We start from the raw sequence: 16,689 nt of genomic DNA, 5'->3' as shown, positions 1-16,689 counted from the left end.
GCCAGTTACACAAACACAGTCTACTTCATTGCTGCGATTTTACATCAGCATGAGATTTAGAAATCAGATTCTGCAGTTACCTAAGCAAGCAGCTCATTCCGCCTAACCAACACTATATCCTAGCGCATTGCTAGCAGAGTAGCACCATCTCTGCACTTTGCTCTTCAGAAAACTGACTCTGAGGAGCTTTCTGGAGCCTCTCAATACCGATATTAAAGCTTCAAGTAGCATGCATTTGGAGCCCTGGGAAGTACGCAAAGCAGCAGCCCATAATAAGTCTGGAATAGTCAAAATCCTTTAAATAATGGCTTTAGTAGCCAAGCTCCTATATATTCCAGTGTGACATTCTGGACATACCAAAGAGTAGCCATGTTCCCAGGGCAGCAAATGAAAAGTTGTGTGGAGTATGGTGGTTATCTGAAGCAAACACTATGATACCCCCAAACCCGTCTCCTGGGGTTTGTTATCCTTACCTTCTCTAAGGAAGTCTAACTGCTGGGGCCTTTAAATGCAAATCCATTCTTTGGACACTGTCCTGGCCGGATCATTTGTGTGTACAAGTCCATCCTCTGCTGCATACTACAAACAAGTCAAGATAGAAGCAATCAGAAGCCAAACTAGTGCAGAAGAGAGCCAGCAGCTACCTATGCAACCTTAACCTTTCTTAAAGCCCTGGGCAGATACCAAAGTTCAGGCCACATAGTTAGACATTTGTAATGCTCCCATCACCACGGCATCAAGAGCAATTCAAGAGAAACTACACTGGGGTAATCAACCTCCCCTAACAGCACAACCCTCAGGTACACACAGCATCTTGCTGAAGACAACTGTCTGCAGACTCTGGCAGTCACAACTGACTGGTCTCAAGAGAGTCCCCCTGGAGATCAGAGACAAACACACCTCCTGTACAGCCGGAGCCACACACAGTCTCAAAGCCTCTAAAGGAAAGTTAACAAGTTCACTACTAGATAGATCCACAGAGGCCATTTATCCTGAAGTTGTCCTAATACTGAGGGATGCCACTGGCTTCTCCTACTTAATATACAATTTTAAGATGAAAGTAAAAAAAAAAAAAAAAAAAAAAAAAGCAAATAAAGCCCCACAAAAGCCCATGCTTCTTGCTCAAAACCACCTTGATCATTTTGATTTATCTCCTGAGCATGGCTTCAAGCACCTACCATTTCCATCATCGTTTTCATGCTATTACTTATACCTAGAACATCTTCCCCAAACCACACTAGAAAGGTCATTCCCAGACCGCCTCCACTTCTGTTCTCCAAACTCATGCCTATAAAAATATCATGTGAAAGTTTCTGCTGGGGACTATCAGCCTTTCCTTTGCTTGCTTACATCTGTGTTTAAATCCTTAGCTAACATGATATTCATGAAGACTAAGTTTAGCCCAACGGCCTCTGTCCCAAGATGCCTTTGTGGAGGAGTCTTCCCTCTCAATGAGTCTGACAGTGGTAGCCTATATGCAGCTCTCTAAATTAAAGCTCATCATCTTGAGTTCCTCTGCAACTTTTAAGCCCAGTAGGCACATTTGCCTCCAAGCCCGTGTTCTCGCCAAGCATGTTTTCAGTTTTGCCCTTCCCCAGTTCCCACTATTTGCAAAGCCCTGAGACATCTTCATACGGCACAGTATGGAGGGGGGGAGCTCATTCACAGCAGATGACAAGCAAATCCAGCAGACAAGCCATTCCTGAACACAACATACAGATGTTTATGGTTTCCCTTCAGACAAAACTCTTCAAGGGGTTTCACTAAGCAAATGCAATTGGCTACTTCTACAGTGAACAGCTATCCCCGTCTAGAAGGATACCTGTTTTTTTCCATAGGAACTGCTCATAATGCTTGTTTATCCCCACAATATTGTGTTCCTGGGTATCTTTGTGAATAATTCTTCACTGGTGGCTTCACTAGGTAGCAGAGGTGGTCTAATGCCAAAGATGACACTTGCAATCATTGATAAGAATTTTGAGCCTATTGCCAGAAAAAGAGCTATGGGAAGTTAAGATTTTATGCCATAGAGTACCATCTTCATACAAATTTATCACAACACAACACTTCCCATGTATGGTCCCCTGCGTGCCTTTTTCATAATATTAATAATCTTACTAATCTCCAACAAAGTACTACCACAGTCAATATACCTATGTACTACTCAGCTTCTCAAACACAAGATCCAGGAGTCACCTTATGATATTAAGGAGGTTGAAAATAAGTCTTCCCCCCGCCAGTGCACCATTCAGCGCTGGAGCTTATTTCAACCACATGCTGTCTACAACCTCAAAGTTTTAAATGCAGCTAAAGAGTAAGGAGATGAATCCATGGAACTCATCCACAGTTCGGATGCAAGCTCAAGGTCAGTGCTCTCCATAAGCTACTTGCCAAATACATCTGAGGAAGGAGCTCCCCACAGCTGCCAGCAATGCTAGCAAGGCAGTATTTGCTTTTATTTACTTATATTTCATGGACTCTTTAGACACAGCATGGTTTGTGGTCAATGACAGGTGCCATGGGTTATAGGTTAGTGCCACAAAGGGACAGGCTTGTCTTGCTTTAAAGCAATATTAATGCCACAATAATTAATATAATTTATTCTAGAGTAATAATAATAAAAATACTCCTCTCTAACACCCAAAATACTCAGAGATTCTAGGTGTTAGAAGCTTTGATATGCTTTGTCAGGTCTTCCATAGCCTTATTCAAATTGCCACAAAATTGTAGCGAGTTAACAGACCCTTGTTTTGTTTTGATTTGGCAGTTCCAGCAAATATCTCTTTTGCTAAAGTGTCAGGTAATCCATGAGAGTTTCCAGCTACTGCTAGACACACATATATATGTATAGCATTTAATAAAAAAAAAAAAATAATTTTACTCTTTGTTTCATTGAACGAGATGCACCCCCCAGACTATTTGGAACTGCGTAGCTTTGTGGAAAGCATCGTTGACATTAGTCCATTCTGGAGCCAGCTGAAGCCACCTAAAAGGGTAATTTATGTATCTGAGAGAAGAAAGCAGAACACCACAAGAGAACTTAAGTTAAAGAATAGTTTAAATTTTTCTAGAATCCTTATGAAAACAATTCCATTACTTCCAAAACTCGTATGAAGAGCAAGGATAGAGACTTTTTCCTAGTTTTCTTTGCAGACTTGATTCTTATTAGGGGGGACAAAAAGCCCAACCCCCAAACCAGACCACGATGCAGATTTCTGAGGTAAATAATTTAGTAAGGCAAGACAGGAGTTAGCTTGTATCACTGTTAAAAAAAAAAAAAAACTAACAAGAAACCACCAGAACAGACACACAGTGAGAGACACAGCTCGGGCAGTGCAGCCTTCCTTTTGAAGCAAGGCTATGGCCCTTGTCTTTAGAAGGTAACGCTGTTAAACTGAAGCTCCTCTGTCTCCCTGGCCCTTGCCGAGAGACAGGCCACAGAACCTGCAGTGTTGAGCCATGAGAGCTTTAACTGGGTGTTCCAGAGGGCAGCTTTCCCACCATCCCAGCCACTTGGCCCTACTGCTGAGCCTCTGTGTGCTTTCGCCCTCAGCTTTGGTAGGACATTAGGTGGGGCAAAAGTGCTTCCCCTTCAGTCCTCTTCCCCCTGCACCCATCTATTTTTATTATTATTACTTCTATAGGTTCCTTATCTGTTTTAAGGAAGTCAGACACCTCTGTTTAAAACTCCGGTTATTCAAGCTAACCCTGCTGGCTTTGCACCGAGGTGCTACAAGCACTTGCTAATTCCTAACGCCACCTCAGAGATAAAGGTAAGAGACAGCATCAGCAACAGGTTAGGCTAAGGGCGCTGCCTGCTCCAATTCCCCAATACAAGATACCACACGGACTGTCCCCAGCCGTTTCTGCATTCCCCCAAACTGAGGGGTGACAACCTCCTAGGGGAACAGCAGCAAGTGACTTAGAGTGGTCACATCTCCAGATGGAAAAGCAGTAGAGAAAGAACACTAGTAATGAAATGTGTCCAGGGAGGGATACAAGACAAATAGCTATTCCAGCCTGTCTTCTTTAGTTAACAAACCCCCGGAACAAATACTTGCATGTTTTACATGGGGTCATTTCTACAGCCATTCTTAGTAGTTGCATATCACTATATAATGATGCAGTGCAAGCTCTTAACTCTTTTTATATCAATCTAGTTCTTGGAATCAAACACGATATGAAGCATTTCCCAAGGCAAACCTTTTTTCCTTATGAATTGATCCTTCTTCTTGGATCTAATCAACAGCCAGATTGGATTTTTTGTCCAATCAATATTTTAGAGATTGTGGTGTTCTCCAAAGACTTTCCAAATAAAACACAATTAAGTTTCTGAAATCAGTTTTGGACGCAAGAACAAGTTTTGACATGTTCTAAAGGTTGACGTTGGCATTCAAACAGCATTTATGCACCTCAAGGGATCCCAAACATTCATCACTAAAATATTATGTAGAAATATTGAGGATCACTGTCTCTCCTGTTTCATTTCCTAATTTATTTTTTTTTCCATTGTACATTTGCTTAACAGATACCAATATCCAGAAGGAAGCTGTGGTTTATATTAAAAGTGGGTGTGAGTTGGGAGCAGTCAGCATACATAACCAAGCAGGTTTTCAGATCTCTACCAAGTATCCTGCAGGTCAGTCAAGAGAACCACAGACATACCCCACGCTATTTGCACGTAGGAACAGATTTGTGCATAGACACCATCTACAGGTTTCAGTTCCCTGATTCTCTATCCTTATTTTTCCTATGGCTTTGTTCTCTGTAGTCCTGCAAAAATTTTTTGTTTTTAAAATTATTACTTATTTTCTGCTCTGTGACAACAGATACTGAAGATATCCTTCCATCAGGCTACTGATTGACAACTTCTATTAATTTCAGGACTGTAAGACAGGTCCTGTATTGCAGCTTAGTCTTACTACCTATTCCTCACCGTACTACTCAGGAACACTGGTAGGGAAAGTCATGGGAGAGAAAAGAAAGAGGAGGCGGCAGGGTAGAACAACTTGTCAAACTCATCCACTAGTGTTTCATGATTAAATTAGCCTCCCCCTTTGCTCACTCTAGGAAGCCCAGCAGACCCTGAGGAGCTCTACAGAACCCAAAGGCAGATCCTCTGACTGAAGCCAGCAGGAGGAGCAGCAAAAAGCAGAAGGTGCACATCACCAAGCAGCCTTCAGAAAACCTCAAGGAAATTTGACAGATCACCCCCAGCATCTGATGAGCAGTAGATTTTTTTCCAGACATCAATAGGGATTTTCAACTACTCCTTGGGCTGGCACAGGTCGCGGGTATAACGTGCACGTATACACAAGCTTGCAGCATAATGCCTATAATGTTCATTGCTGGAAAGCAGCCCAAAAGCAGGAGGAAATGCAGCTTCAGTATACAGCCTTTTTAGAAGTGATTCGTCATACAAAGTTTGAGAGAGGCAAAGCTAGTAAATTTTGTGGTGTAATTACTGAAGTTGAAAGTTTTAACATGGTACTGTGTTCACAAAAACTAACAAGACATGCTATTAGCAAAAGTATTTACATAACCCGAATAATTTTCCTTTTTGAAGACCGGAATGTTTATCCGTATTTAAAGAAAGAAAGGACATATAACTTGACAAATAGCAGAAGCACGGGCGCTAAATCATCAGGTCATCTGTTAATGAAATAGGAACGTTTAGAAGCCCATGACTGCTCTTTAGTCATGGACAACTACCACAGACCGTGTTCTCAACAGGGAAGGCTTTTTTTTTTTTTTAAATAAAATAAGTTTTCTGCTTTAAGGAGCCTTATTCCAAGACCAAATCCAACTCTACACCTGGAAACACCAAAATCTTCACGTGGTACAGATGCCATCCCCACTTTTAAACAGATAACCTGCTGCCCACTCAACACGTATTTAGCGCTTCTTCCTACTGCAATCAGCTTCCCATCTGTATAAGTTAACAGTAGCAGGACAACAAGCAGCAACAGGACAGGAGCCAGAAGCGCTTGCTGCCACAGAAGACTCCAATGGTCTGCCCTGAGTAGTGTTGGGACTTTCAACACACCCCGTGCAGGGCTGCAGCTGAGTGAAAGAGAATCATCCAGCGAGGTATTTTTGTACCTTAAATAACCTGAGATCACCTCGCCATCACTGCGAATGTTTAAAAAGCCACCTGCATGGACAATGCACATGCCTTGTGGCGCAACAGGAGGATCTTCTCTCCCACCACTGAGCTGCTATAAGCAAGCAATAGGAAAAACTGTGCTCAAACTGATCTCTGCAGCTAGCTTGCACAGTGTTGTAATATCAATTAATCCCTCATACTAATCCAAATGTTTTACTAGATAGCAGAGGAAGAGTCAGAAGATGAGAGTAAGGGCTGTTAACAGCACATCAAAACAGCCGGTATACTCAGCAAACAAAAGGAACCGGAATCTGTAAGTAGAAGAACCTCTACCAGCATCCACGGTGGCATTTTCTATGGTGGGGTGAATAAGTCTTGGACACTGCTACCACCAACAACATTTTTACAGGCTTATCAACTTTGAAGAAAGGTGGGGTTTTTTTAATTTAAATAATTTTACTATCCTGATACCCAGGTACCTATTGATCAGAGCATTACCATTCTGATGCTTTTCAGACATCATGGCAGTTTTACTAATTAAAACCTACAGGTGAAGAGATAATGACAGCCTATGGAGGCATGCAACAATTAGTCTTCCCTGCTAATGCACACCTTCTCCAATGAAATACAGTAGTAGTTAAAGGCATCCCTGCTGTTCTAATCCTTGGCAAGCTACCTTCGCTTAGAAAAGTGAACCATTAAGGTTTCCCCCCCCCCCAAAACAACCACTCTGGTGACAAGTTTGTGCCATTAACCAAAGAGCTGAGGTTATTTTGACAAGTCTGTAATGGAAACCGACTCGCCATGAGCAAGGATAGGTAATGAAGAGTCCCAAATTCCGCCACTTGATGTAAACACATGAACCCCAGTTGCTCTAGGGACTCCAGAACGGCAACTAAAAGCCACCAGTAGGCTTTTATGCTCAGTGAGCTGCAGATGTGATCTCATGCAATCCAAGCTGACACACTTATAAAAAGAAGAAAAAAAGAAAAAAACATACTACAGTCTAAAAGCTGTGGTCCAGAGTGTTGCTATGACGCTATGAGTACAACTGAACTGATGAAGAGGTTTTGTTTCTGGCTGCTGCTGTTCTCCATCTGTGACAGATCTCCCAGGCTAAATACACATATGGTTGCTTCCTAACCCAGTTCTGTCAAGTGATGCTGGTTAGCTAGACACACAGATATGCAAATAAACCCGCCGGCAGCAGCTCTGAATGATATCAATCCCAATCCAGCCCACTTGTTCCCAGTTTTGCCAGCTTAAACTGGCTGTAATTTAATTGTGCTTCAATATGCATACCATCAATGTTTAAGGTTAGAAAAAAGCCTCGTTTTTTCTCCACAATGGATCGGATCCTCCATAATGACCATCACAGAGAACAAGTGAAGCTTTCTTCTAACTTGGGTCATTTTATTTTTACACACACACACTTTTTATGTATGTATGCATACATATAACATTAATATATACATATGTCGCATATGTATATATCTAAAAATACTTTTACAAGTCGATTAGTGTATAGGTGAGAAAAAGACATACCTAATCCATAGCAGGAAGAGGCAGAAGCAGACAGATGAGAATAACAAATTACCCTGTATTTCCTTGTGCAGCAAGTATCAGAATCATGCCTTTAACTACCACATAAAAAGACCTTTTCATTCAAATCACTCCGATCGAGAGTGTAACTAGAATCATAGAATCATTTCGGTTGGAAAACACCTTTAAGATCATCAAGTCCAACCATTAACTTAACACTGCCAAGTCCCACGAAAGCATGTCCCTCAGCGCCACATCTACATGGCTTTTAAATACCTCCAGGGATGGTGACTCCACCGCTTCCCTGGGCAGCCTGTTCCAATGCTTGATAACCCTTTCAGTGTAAGAAAATTTTCCTAATATCCAATCAAAACCTCCCCTGGCACAACTTGAGACCGTTTCCTCTTGTCCTATCGCTTGTTACTTGGGAGAAGAGACCAACGCCCACCTCGCTACAACCTCCTTTCAGGTCGTTGTAGAGAGCGATAAGGTCTCCCCTCAGCCTCCTTTTCTCCAGACTAAACAACCCCAGCTCCCTCAGCCTCTCCTCAGAAGACTTGTGCTCCAGACCCCTCACCAGCTTCGTTGCCCTTCTCTGGACCCACTCCAGCACCTCAGTGTCTGTCTTGTAGTGAGGGGCCCAAAACTGGACACAGTACTGGAGGTGGGGCCTCACCAGTACCGAGTACAGGGGGATGATCACTTCCCTAGTCCTGCTGGCCACACTATTCCTGATACAAGCCAGGCTGCTGTTGGCCTTCTTGGCTACCTGGGCACACTGCTGGCTCATACTCAGCTGCCTGTCAACCAACACCCCCAGGTCCTTTTCTGCCGGGTGGCTTTCCATCCACTCTTCCCCAAGCCTGTAACACTGCATGGGGTTGTTGTGACCCAAAAGCGGGACCCGGCACTTGGCCTTGTTGAAGCCCATACCATTGGCCTTGGCCCCTGGATCCAGCCTGTCCAGGTCCCTCTATAGAGCCTTCCTACCCTCAAGCAGATCAACACTCCCACCCAACTGGGCATCATCTGAAAACTTACTGAAGTTGCACTTGATCCCCTTGTCCAGGTTGTTGATAAAGACATTAAAGAGAACTGGCCCCAATACTGAGACCTGGAGAACACCACTTGTGACCAGCCACCAACTGGATTTAACTTCATTCACCACAACCCTTTCAGCCTGGCCACCCAGCCAGTTTTTTACCCAGCAAAGAATAGACCCATCCAAGCAACAAGCAGCCAGTTTCTCCAGGAGAATGCTTGCACAATGGGGAAATAATTCAAACTTAACCTAGCCACTATTAGATTAGCATAGCTGAATACAACTACAAACACATCAGAAGAGACCCGTGCTCACAAGCTGTTCCAATATCTCTCAAGACAAATACTACTTCAAAGATGCGAACAGACAAGTTCGCCTACCCACCGTGGTTCAACAGCAGAAGAGTTTACCATAGGACACAGAACATAAGAACGCTCTTCCAGTTATTTTGAGTTCAAGGACTTCCTGAGCCAGATGCGGTTTCTGTGTATTCACAAACTCACAATGAGTTTCCTGCCCTTGAATCTGGATTGTTTGAACCCACATCAGTTTTCAGCTTCCACATCATTTTTTGGCTACAAGTCCCACCAGCACACTACCCACTGAGCAAGAAGTTTCTCTTTCCACTTCACTATTCAAAATATTGTTGAAAAAAGAACAGAGTTTAAGTGTGTTCCTACAATTATGGATTTTGACAGAAACTTTTGAGGTTTTCAAGGCACTGCTTAAAAGTGATCAAGATGGCATTAAAACTGAATAAATACAATAAGACTTAACTTTGTTTTAAAACTATGTATCCCATAGCAGTAATTTTCAAGTTTTTGTATGGTAAAAGTTTCAATAGAACACTGGCAGTTGCCACGTAGTGCAGTTATTCATTACTTTCAAGGTACATACATACAGCAACTAGTACACCTATTTATCCAGGATTAGATAAACAAAGAAACTCCTCCCTCCCGTGAATTCTATTGTTCTTTTCCCTCAGAAGCCCAGGACTAGGCAGAGACCACTGATCTGCTGTCAGAACATGTTGCCAGATATAATTACAAGCTAAACAGAGATATCAGACTGACAGATCCCGAATAACTTGCTCTCCCTCCTCCTTTTCATTAGGAGTTCACTAAAGCTGTTTTAATAGCACAGAAGGCAACCATTTCTTATACCATCGGGTTTCATCACCAAACCTACAGGAGCATTAAGAGGATCCAGAGTTTCAGGGATTTCTGATAGATACTGAAGACCAAAATAACGCCTCCCTCCCCCCCCACCATGGCTGATTACTGCATGGAGAACGGAATTGGCTATTATAAAGCAACTTGACCTTGCAAAACACAAGCGGTAGAACCTTTTGGCAGCGGGTCAAAGAACTTTCCTTATTTCCATAAGTATTCACTAGTTAGATTTATGAACCATTGTCTGATCATTAGCCACCAGCTCTGTATTGCTTTTCCATGTACATGCATTTAAATGCACCACTTAGTATAGAGGATACCCCATTCTTTCCTGCTGCACATACTTAACATTTTTTGAATTAAATTTCAGAACCAGAAAACTCCATTTAAGAGAGTTCCGATTGCTACATGAAAGGGACCCAATTACTTATGGCATCCTTTACAATGCAAAGGAATTTCCCTGAAAAGCAGTAAAGCTTAATTTTTTAGGAAAAAAGAAAAAAAAACAACACAAACCAAAATATCAGCTACAAAATATCATTAGTTCTATTGGACTATATACGATTTGTCTGTAGATCAAATGTTTACTCTGGATAGAAAAGCAATATCCAAACACCAGATCTCACAAAATGGAAAGAAGACAAATTGACTCCAGAAATGTTACTTTTTTTTTTTTAAGGGAGGTACTTGTAATTGGCACAGAAGCTACACAGGAATGGTTTCCTAAGAACAGTATACAACTGTCAGTTAAACAAGAACATAAGAAGGATGTTTTGAGACTTGGGATTGATGAGTCTGTAACCAACATGCCCACAGCCCAAGCAGCCAGTGATGGGACTCATGTGGGATCCCATGCAGATCTCTGTAGGGCCTGGCACTTAGCCTGCAATAGCCAGTCTATTATTAAAGTACAACACGTCAAAGTCACTACAAACTATTGCTGCCACTGCGTTCTCATGACATATACAACTATTATTGAGAAGCTTGTTTTATATTGCCAGTGCAAGTTTGGAGTTTTATTTTTCTTGATCTTACATTAAAGAGGCTGAGTTTGGTAACATATTATCATAACCGTAAGACAGGCATTGAAAGCATTGTAGAAATTAACTCATGAGTGAAGAAAACATTTTAATAAAAAAAAAAACAAAAATGAAACAGGCAGCTCACAGACATGCTGATTTAGTGTAAAGTAATAAGAAAACCTTTGTTACCTTACAGGTACTAGAGAGTCCATATTGCTCAACAATTTCATAAGTAGCTATTTGGACCCTTCTCCAGAGATAAAAATCACTGGTCAGAATCTAATAGAAGACTTGAGTTCTTTAGCAGGTTTCCTGACAGATGAGGAATGGTTTATGGCTTACAGGGGACGTGGCTCTTTTCAAGTCCTCGTGACTGCAGAGAGCAAGTGGTATCAAGAGTTTTTGTTCTGTAGAAGATAGCTAGTACACTCAGAAGAGCCGAAAGCCCTTCATGAGAGGTGTTCATGAGGTCAGGAAGAATACATCCCTCTATATGCTTTACATATGCATTCAATACATATATGCTTCAATGCAGTACTGTCATAAATAAGTAAACAGCGTTTTACCATAAAGGTCAAAAGTTACGTTATTACAAAAAACAAAGAGGCAGGATTTCAGAAGTTGTTAGGGCAGACCCCAATTCACCCAATGTAAAGAGGGGCCAAGGGCTTCTTTATGGACGCGAGAAGTACTGCACACACCAATTCCCACTGAGGGCACAACAATGCAAACTAACAAGTTTAAGAGGCATCTTAGGTGGAAAAAAAAAACAACAAAAAAAATTCCCACTGTAACTGTGTGACTTACGTTTAAAAAAAAAATAATAATCACTACCTGAAATACTCTAAAACTTGGGAAATCCCTAGATATCCTGAAATTGTTTCCCTGAACAAGATACCAAACAAGCTGTTCTTGGTAGCACAAGCCTTTAGCGCAGCAGACAATGTTCTTTTGTGAGCTTTGTGCATTTGCTGCAAAAAAAGAGACTCCTTTGTTCCTGCTTGGTTTCTCCTCTGCTTTACCTGGGGTAGTAAGCTGTGTAATTCATGAAGAGCTGAGCCCCAGCAGGGTAGTACGCCGTGGAGGGCTGGAGCGTTCGTGGGTTCAGGAGCATGGATGGCTGATACAGAGCAGCTTCTGTTGGCACAACCGCAGCAGGAGCCGGAAAAGAGTAGGAAGGGGGTGAAAGGCCTAAAAGGAACAAATGGAAAATAGATTAGGACCTTTTGGATTCCAGCATATATGCGGTCTTCATTAGCTGAAGAGCTCTGCAGTAAGTAAAGAGCCTTCGTGAGCTTCTCATTTTGCTCATCACAGAAAATAAATCTGAGCCACCAACATGAGCTTGACTACAAGTGTTGTGCCTGCCGCCCCCCCCGCCCCCAGTCAAAAGCAAAGTCAGTAATACACAAAAAGCCACCTCTTTCTCTGGGAATGGGGTCTCTTTCTGAAGAGGAGGCCAGTTTTTCTTGTCTAGGCTCAGATTTTAATGAAGTCTCCAATCAGGAAGAATGAGACTTCTCCACTGTAAGAAGGAAACTTCTGTGCTAAAGATCTGCCTAACATTCCCCAGAGCAGGGGACATCTTTTCATCCTGACACTCCCTATCCCCCAAACAGCTCTGTCTTTAATTAACCAACAATGGAGTGAGACAAGTCATGGCTTTGCAGCTTCAAGTGTTACCATTGAGTTTTAAAAAAACAAAACGCACTTCGCAGTGTTTCAACAAGATGTGAAGCCCTAAATGAATTCTCACTGATGAGAGTTCACCCTCCTCCTCCTCTGACACTTCTTCCCTTTTCTTTCCTCTTCCCAGTCCCATAAAAGTGAACATATAAAAGCTTTAGATAACTCAGAATAGCAAAACTAGAGGCTTATTTTAAAGCGACAGATTCATTGCGGGATGGGGCAGTGATATCTGAAAGGGCTCATCTGAGGAATAAACCACTGGCATTCATAGTTGGAAAGGGGAACACTGCCACCTAAGACTTCCCAAAGTTAGGAAACCTGTCCTAGGAGCTCTTAGGAGAAGCTTCCAACCCCTGCGTGGAACAGCTGTCACACATAGGACTACACACTGCAAATCCCTGCTCAGAAGGATACTTGCAAAGAAACCCAAAACAAGCTAGTCACTTAGAAAACTTACCTCCCAAGGGTTAGCTGAAGGTCTACTCACACTCAAAAGGAACGACACACAAGAACTTTGCTGCCATATTGGCAGCTCTGACTAGGACTTAGAGGACACTTCTTAAAAAAGCCACCAATGCATTTGCATAGAAAGACAGAGAGAAAGTTCCTATTTGACTACCTTGCCATTTATGATCTTGGAAGCAAAGTATTATTTTTCCCGTAGGCTGAGATTTATATGGCACATATACTTAGTAAATCAGCCCTTAAAGTCTTACAGCATTTCTCCCAAACATTTGTCTAGAAGTCTATATTCATCCTAGTAGCTCTGAGGAGCATAATTTAATATGAAATACAGTTTCTGCAATTCTGAGGCCAAAGCTATATGTATTTTCCTCCCACAAAGGCAATCTCAATTCTGTAGGAACAACAAAAAGCAAAGGAAGAGTTCAGTCAGTAGGGGTTCAATAGGCAGAACACTTGTGGTTAAGTCCCCAGGGAGAGTATTACCAATGGTTTCATAAATTAAGTTTTGGAAGTGAAAGGGGAAGAGCTTTTACTTGACATGTTCATCATGATGAAAAATGTAAATACAAATCAGTCTAAATGGGAAACTCTTCTTTAAGCTCTAGGCAGGGCTTACAAGTTACTTTTCAGAATCATGGCTCACCCTGGCCAAGGGAGGCAGGGGAAGTTTGCCACTGGAAAAGCAAGAATAATTTTAAAGTAGTTTTTCAGTCATAGCAATTCACAACCAAAGGGAAAAATAATGATTGCAAGCTGCTGGTGATTTAAGATGAAAAGACCTTATTTTAATACCCCCATCTGGCACTCCTTTCCAAGAACCAGAATCAGAGTCAAGAAAGCAGCTCCGACACCTACCAGCACATAGCGTAGAGTATTGGCAAGACCCATGCAAAACTTACATGGTAACTTACATGGTGGCGGGGACAAGCCATTTCGATTTAAAGTGCCCCCCATTAATACAAAGTTCATCTCCTCAGCAGAACATTGAAAGACTTCAACATATCTGTCCTTCATAGTCTTCTTATGACACTTCTGTGCAGCCAGAAAAGCTCGGTCTGCAGATTTCATCTGAATAAAAGCATCTCCTGACGGACGTCCCTACAAACAAGGCAGACAAAAAGAAACATTTTTGGAGCTCCCATGAAGTAGCAGCAAAGTAGTAATTTATGTTGTTAAAAGCTGTCTCCTCATCCATAAATATATTCATCTCCAAAGTCAAGTACAGTCAGTCATCCTTACCACCCATCAGAATGTTTAAGCTCTCCTCCCTAAAGTTTCCCCCCTTGTTGCTCGGGAATCCCACTCTGCCCGCTGCATCATATGGGCATTCTTTCAACTTGCGCTAACTTGATTGTATTTATTTACCTGTTTCAACTAAGCTACGTTGTAACTTGAGCCACATTACTTCTATATTTAAAACATAAGGACACCTATGGGAGAGACTACAATTCAGGGGCACTTTGGTAACAGTAGATCTCAAAGCACCTATTTAGTAAGAAGGCAGAACTGGAAGATCTAATCCACATTTAGTATCTGTGATTTTTAAAATACAAGGATAAATACAGTCAAGTACCAAATATTACACGATTTTTTTTTCTTTTAAGTTTTATTTTGTTAAGGACCATATGGGCTGGAATGTTTTAGGAGGGTACTAGCTGAGGCTTGGTATGAGCTTGTGGAGAAAAAAAGAAATAGCATCCTTATATACAGCTATAAATGAGTGGGGTACACCACTGAGAGGAGTCATTTTAGCCACATGCAGCTGCTGACTTGAAGCAGCCAAAACTAGAGGTAGAGATCTGAAGCCGGCTCTAACTTAAGTTCTGGGCCAGTTCTTCTAGTTTCATAGGGAAGAACAACTTTATCACCATCCTTTACACAGTTGTTCACGATCAGAGGGTTGAAACTAGGAATGGTGGGAGTAGGGAGAGCATGCAGAAAGATAAAAATCTAGTAGTCAGGGAAAAGCAGTATCTGGGGGCTGGAGGAACCCACCCAAAACATCTGCCAGCTTTGGGCAGGGGTGGCAGACAGCCCTCAGGACCGTACACACACATACCCACCCACCCCTGTTTCTTCCTCCAGGTTCTTTTATTACTGCTGGCAAGGGCTGATGCTACTGTAAACCCTTATTTGTTCCTCAACATCTACATCTTTTCTTAGCCTCTCCCAGCTTTGCACATTCCCTATAGGTTTTCAGCCTTGGCTAGGTGAAGTTCTTAGGGACACAGGAATCTCTTTAGATAGAGGGGTACTGGAATAACCATCGTCCCTTCTTCCTCCCCCGCCTCTGAAACACAAAAGCCCTACTCCAGGACAAGTAGTTTCAGTTTAGTGTTAACGAAAACAATTTTAGAACCATTTTTATACCACAATAATCAGTGTAATCAGTGCAACCAGTCAGGGAATCTCTATAGAGTTAGAGGAGCTGCCATCTCCTCCTCCTAAAGTCACAAGATTATGCTGATAAAAGCAATCACAACAATGCACAATCCTTTGTCTAAAAAGTTTTGGTAGGAACTGCTTCCAGAAAACAATGGCAAAGATGTGACTGTTTGTCCGTGTCAATGAGCTGTTAATCATGGTGCTTAGCTGTCACTGTTTAAAGACAGCAACGACACAGTTGAGGAAACCCAAAGCTTCAGTTGCTGACATGCCATAGGAAATCCTGTCTCTAAAAGGCTGCAGTCACATTTGTCCTCAAATATACCTGAGGCACACTGTTCAGCACGGCAGAGGAAAACCGCTCCTTTGAGAGCTAACATTGCCTACACTTTTGTTTTGAAGATACTCCTCGCCTGGTACAAAAGAGGTTATGCACGCTGTTGAGCGGAACTCTTCAGCTTCAAGCCTCCAACAGTGCAGGCTCACAGCTGCCGCTCTGGGAGCACCAACCCCTCCAAGATTGTAGCCTAGCTTTAGGCATACGGATCTCAGTAACAGAAACCACTCTAAAGCAAGTGTAGAAGCAGGGTTCAAATAAGCCAACTCGCCTACTGCCAGTAGGCTTTTAGAGGAGAGATGGAGGCCAATTAATGCCATTAGTGTCAATCCCAAAGGTGCTTCCCTACTGACATCATCAGAAGGACCATGTTTGCATATACAGTCAGTTGGCACAGGCTGGCTAGAAACATGGTGACTACCAACCTGGTGATTCAGTACCATGTGAACTCCATGGGTTCGAATATCAGTAGAAAACTCCCCCAAGAACTCCAGGATGTCCTCTATAGTAGCAGCATAGGGGAGACCACGCAAACGTATGCAGTCTCTGACGTTAGTGGGAGGCACAAATTGTTGAGGTAATACTGGAAGAATAGGAGGTGTCGGGAGAGGAATGAGAGGTGTGGAAGAGTACCTGTTCAGCACCTGTGTGAAACAGAAAAACAGAGAGGTTGCAGAAAGCCTCCTTACTCATTCTTCAACTCAGAGGAACTGAATGTAACACCAATGCCATCTGTTTGCACTAAGGACAGTATTTTAAGAAACAAGTGAGCAAGATCCTGGGCTTAAACCACAGCAGCAGTGCTTAGAATGCAGATGTTTCAAAGTAAGTCTTTGGATCATTCTTTCTTGAAAAAGATAATTTTGTTTTGGAGAATTTACTTGAACTGTTACACAGTTCTCAGAAGACCTCTTAGAGCACAAAACCTG

The 16,689-nt window shown here is 42.2% G+C and overlaps 1 protein-coding gene across 4 annotated transcripts in view; it reads right to left on the bottom strand.

Moving 5' to 3' along the window:
- Nucleotides 1-16,689, bottom strand: part of ESRP1 (epithelial splicing regulatory protein 1) — a 36,784-nt gene that overhangs the window by 1,906 nt on the left and 18,189 nt on the right. For 2 of the 4 annotated variants that reach the window (XM_074577440.1, XM_074577442.1), the window contains exons 11-14: nucleotides 16,186-16,404; nucleotides 13,938-14,136; nucleotides 11,907-12,075; nucleotides 474-579 (exon numbers count right to left, since the gene is read on the bottom strand). In XM_074577440.1, the coding sequence (XP_074433541.1) occupies nucleotides 489-579; nucleotides 11,907-12,075; nucleotides 13,938-14,136; nucleotides 16,186-16,404 (678 nt within the window). In that variant the 3' untranslated portion in view covers nucleotides 474-488. The remainder of the gene's footprint in view (nucleotides 1-473; nucleotides 580-11,906; nucleotides 12,076-13,937; nucleotides 14,137-16,185; nucleotides 16,405-16,689) is intronic. The other 2 variants (XM_074577441.1, XM_074577443.1) reach the window with 2 other exon arrangements.

The sequence above is a fragment of the Larus michahellis genome, chromosome 2 (genome assembly GCF_964199755.1).
Source record: "Larus michahellis chromosome 2, bLarMic1.1, whole genome shotgun sequence".
Classification (NCBI taxonomy): domain Eukaryota; kingdom Metazoa; phylum Chordata; class Aves; order Charadriiformes; family Laridae; genus Larus; species Larus michahellis.
The sequence above is the reverse complement of the archived record's forward strand: the minus strand, read 5'-3'. Positions and strand labels throughout refer to the sequence as shown.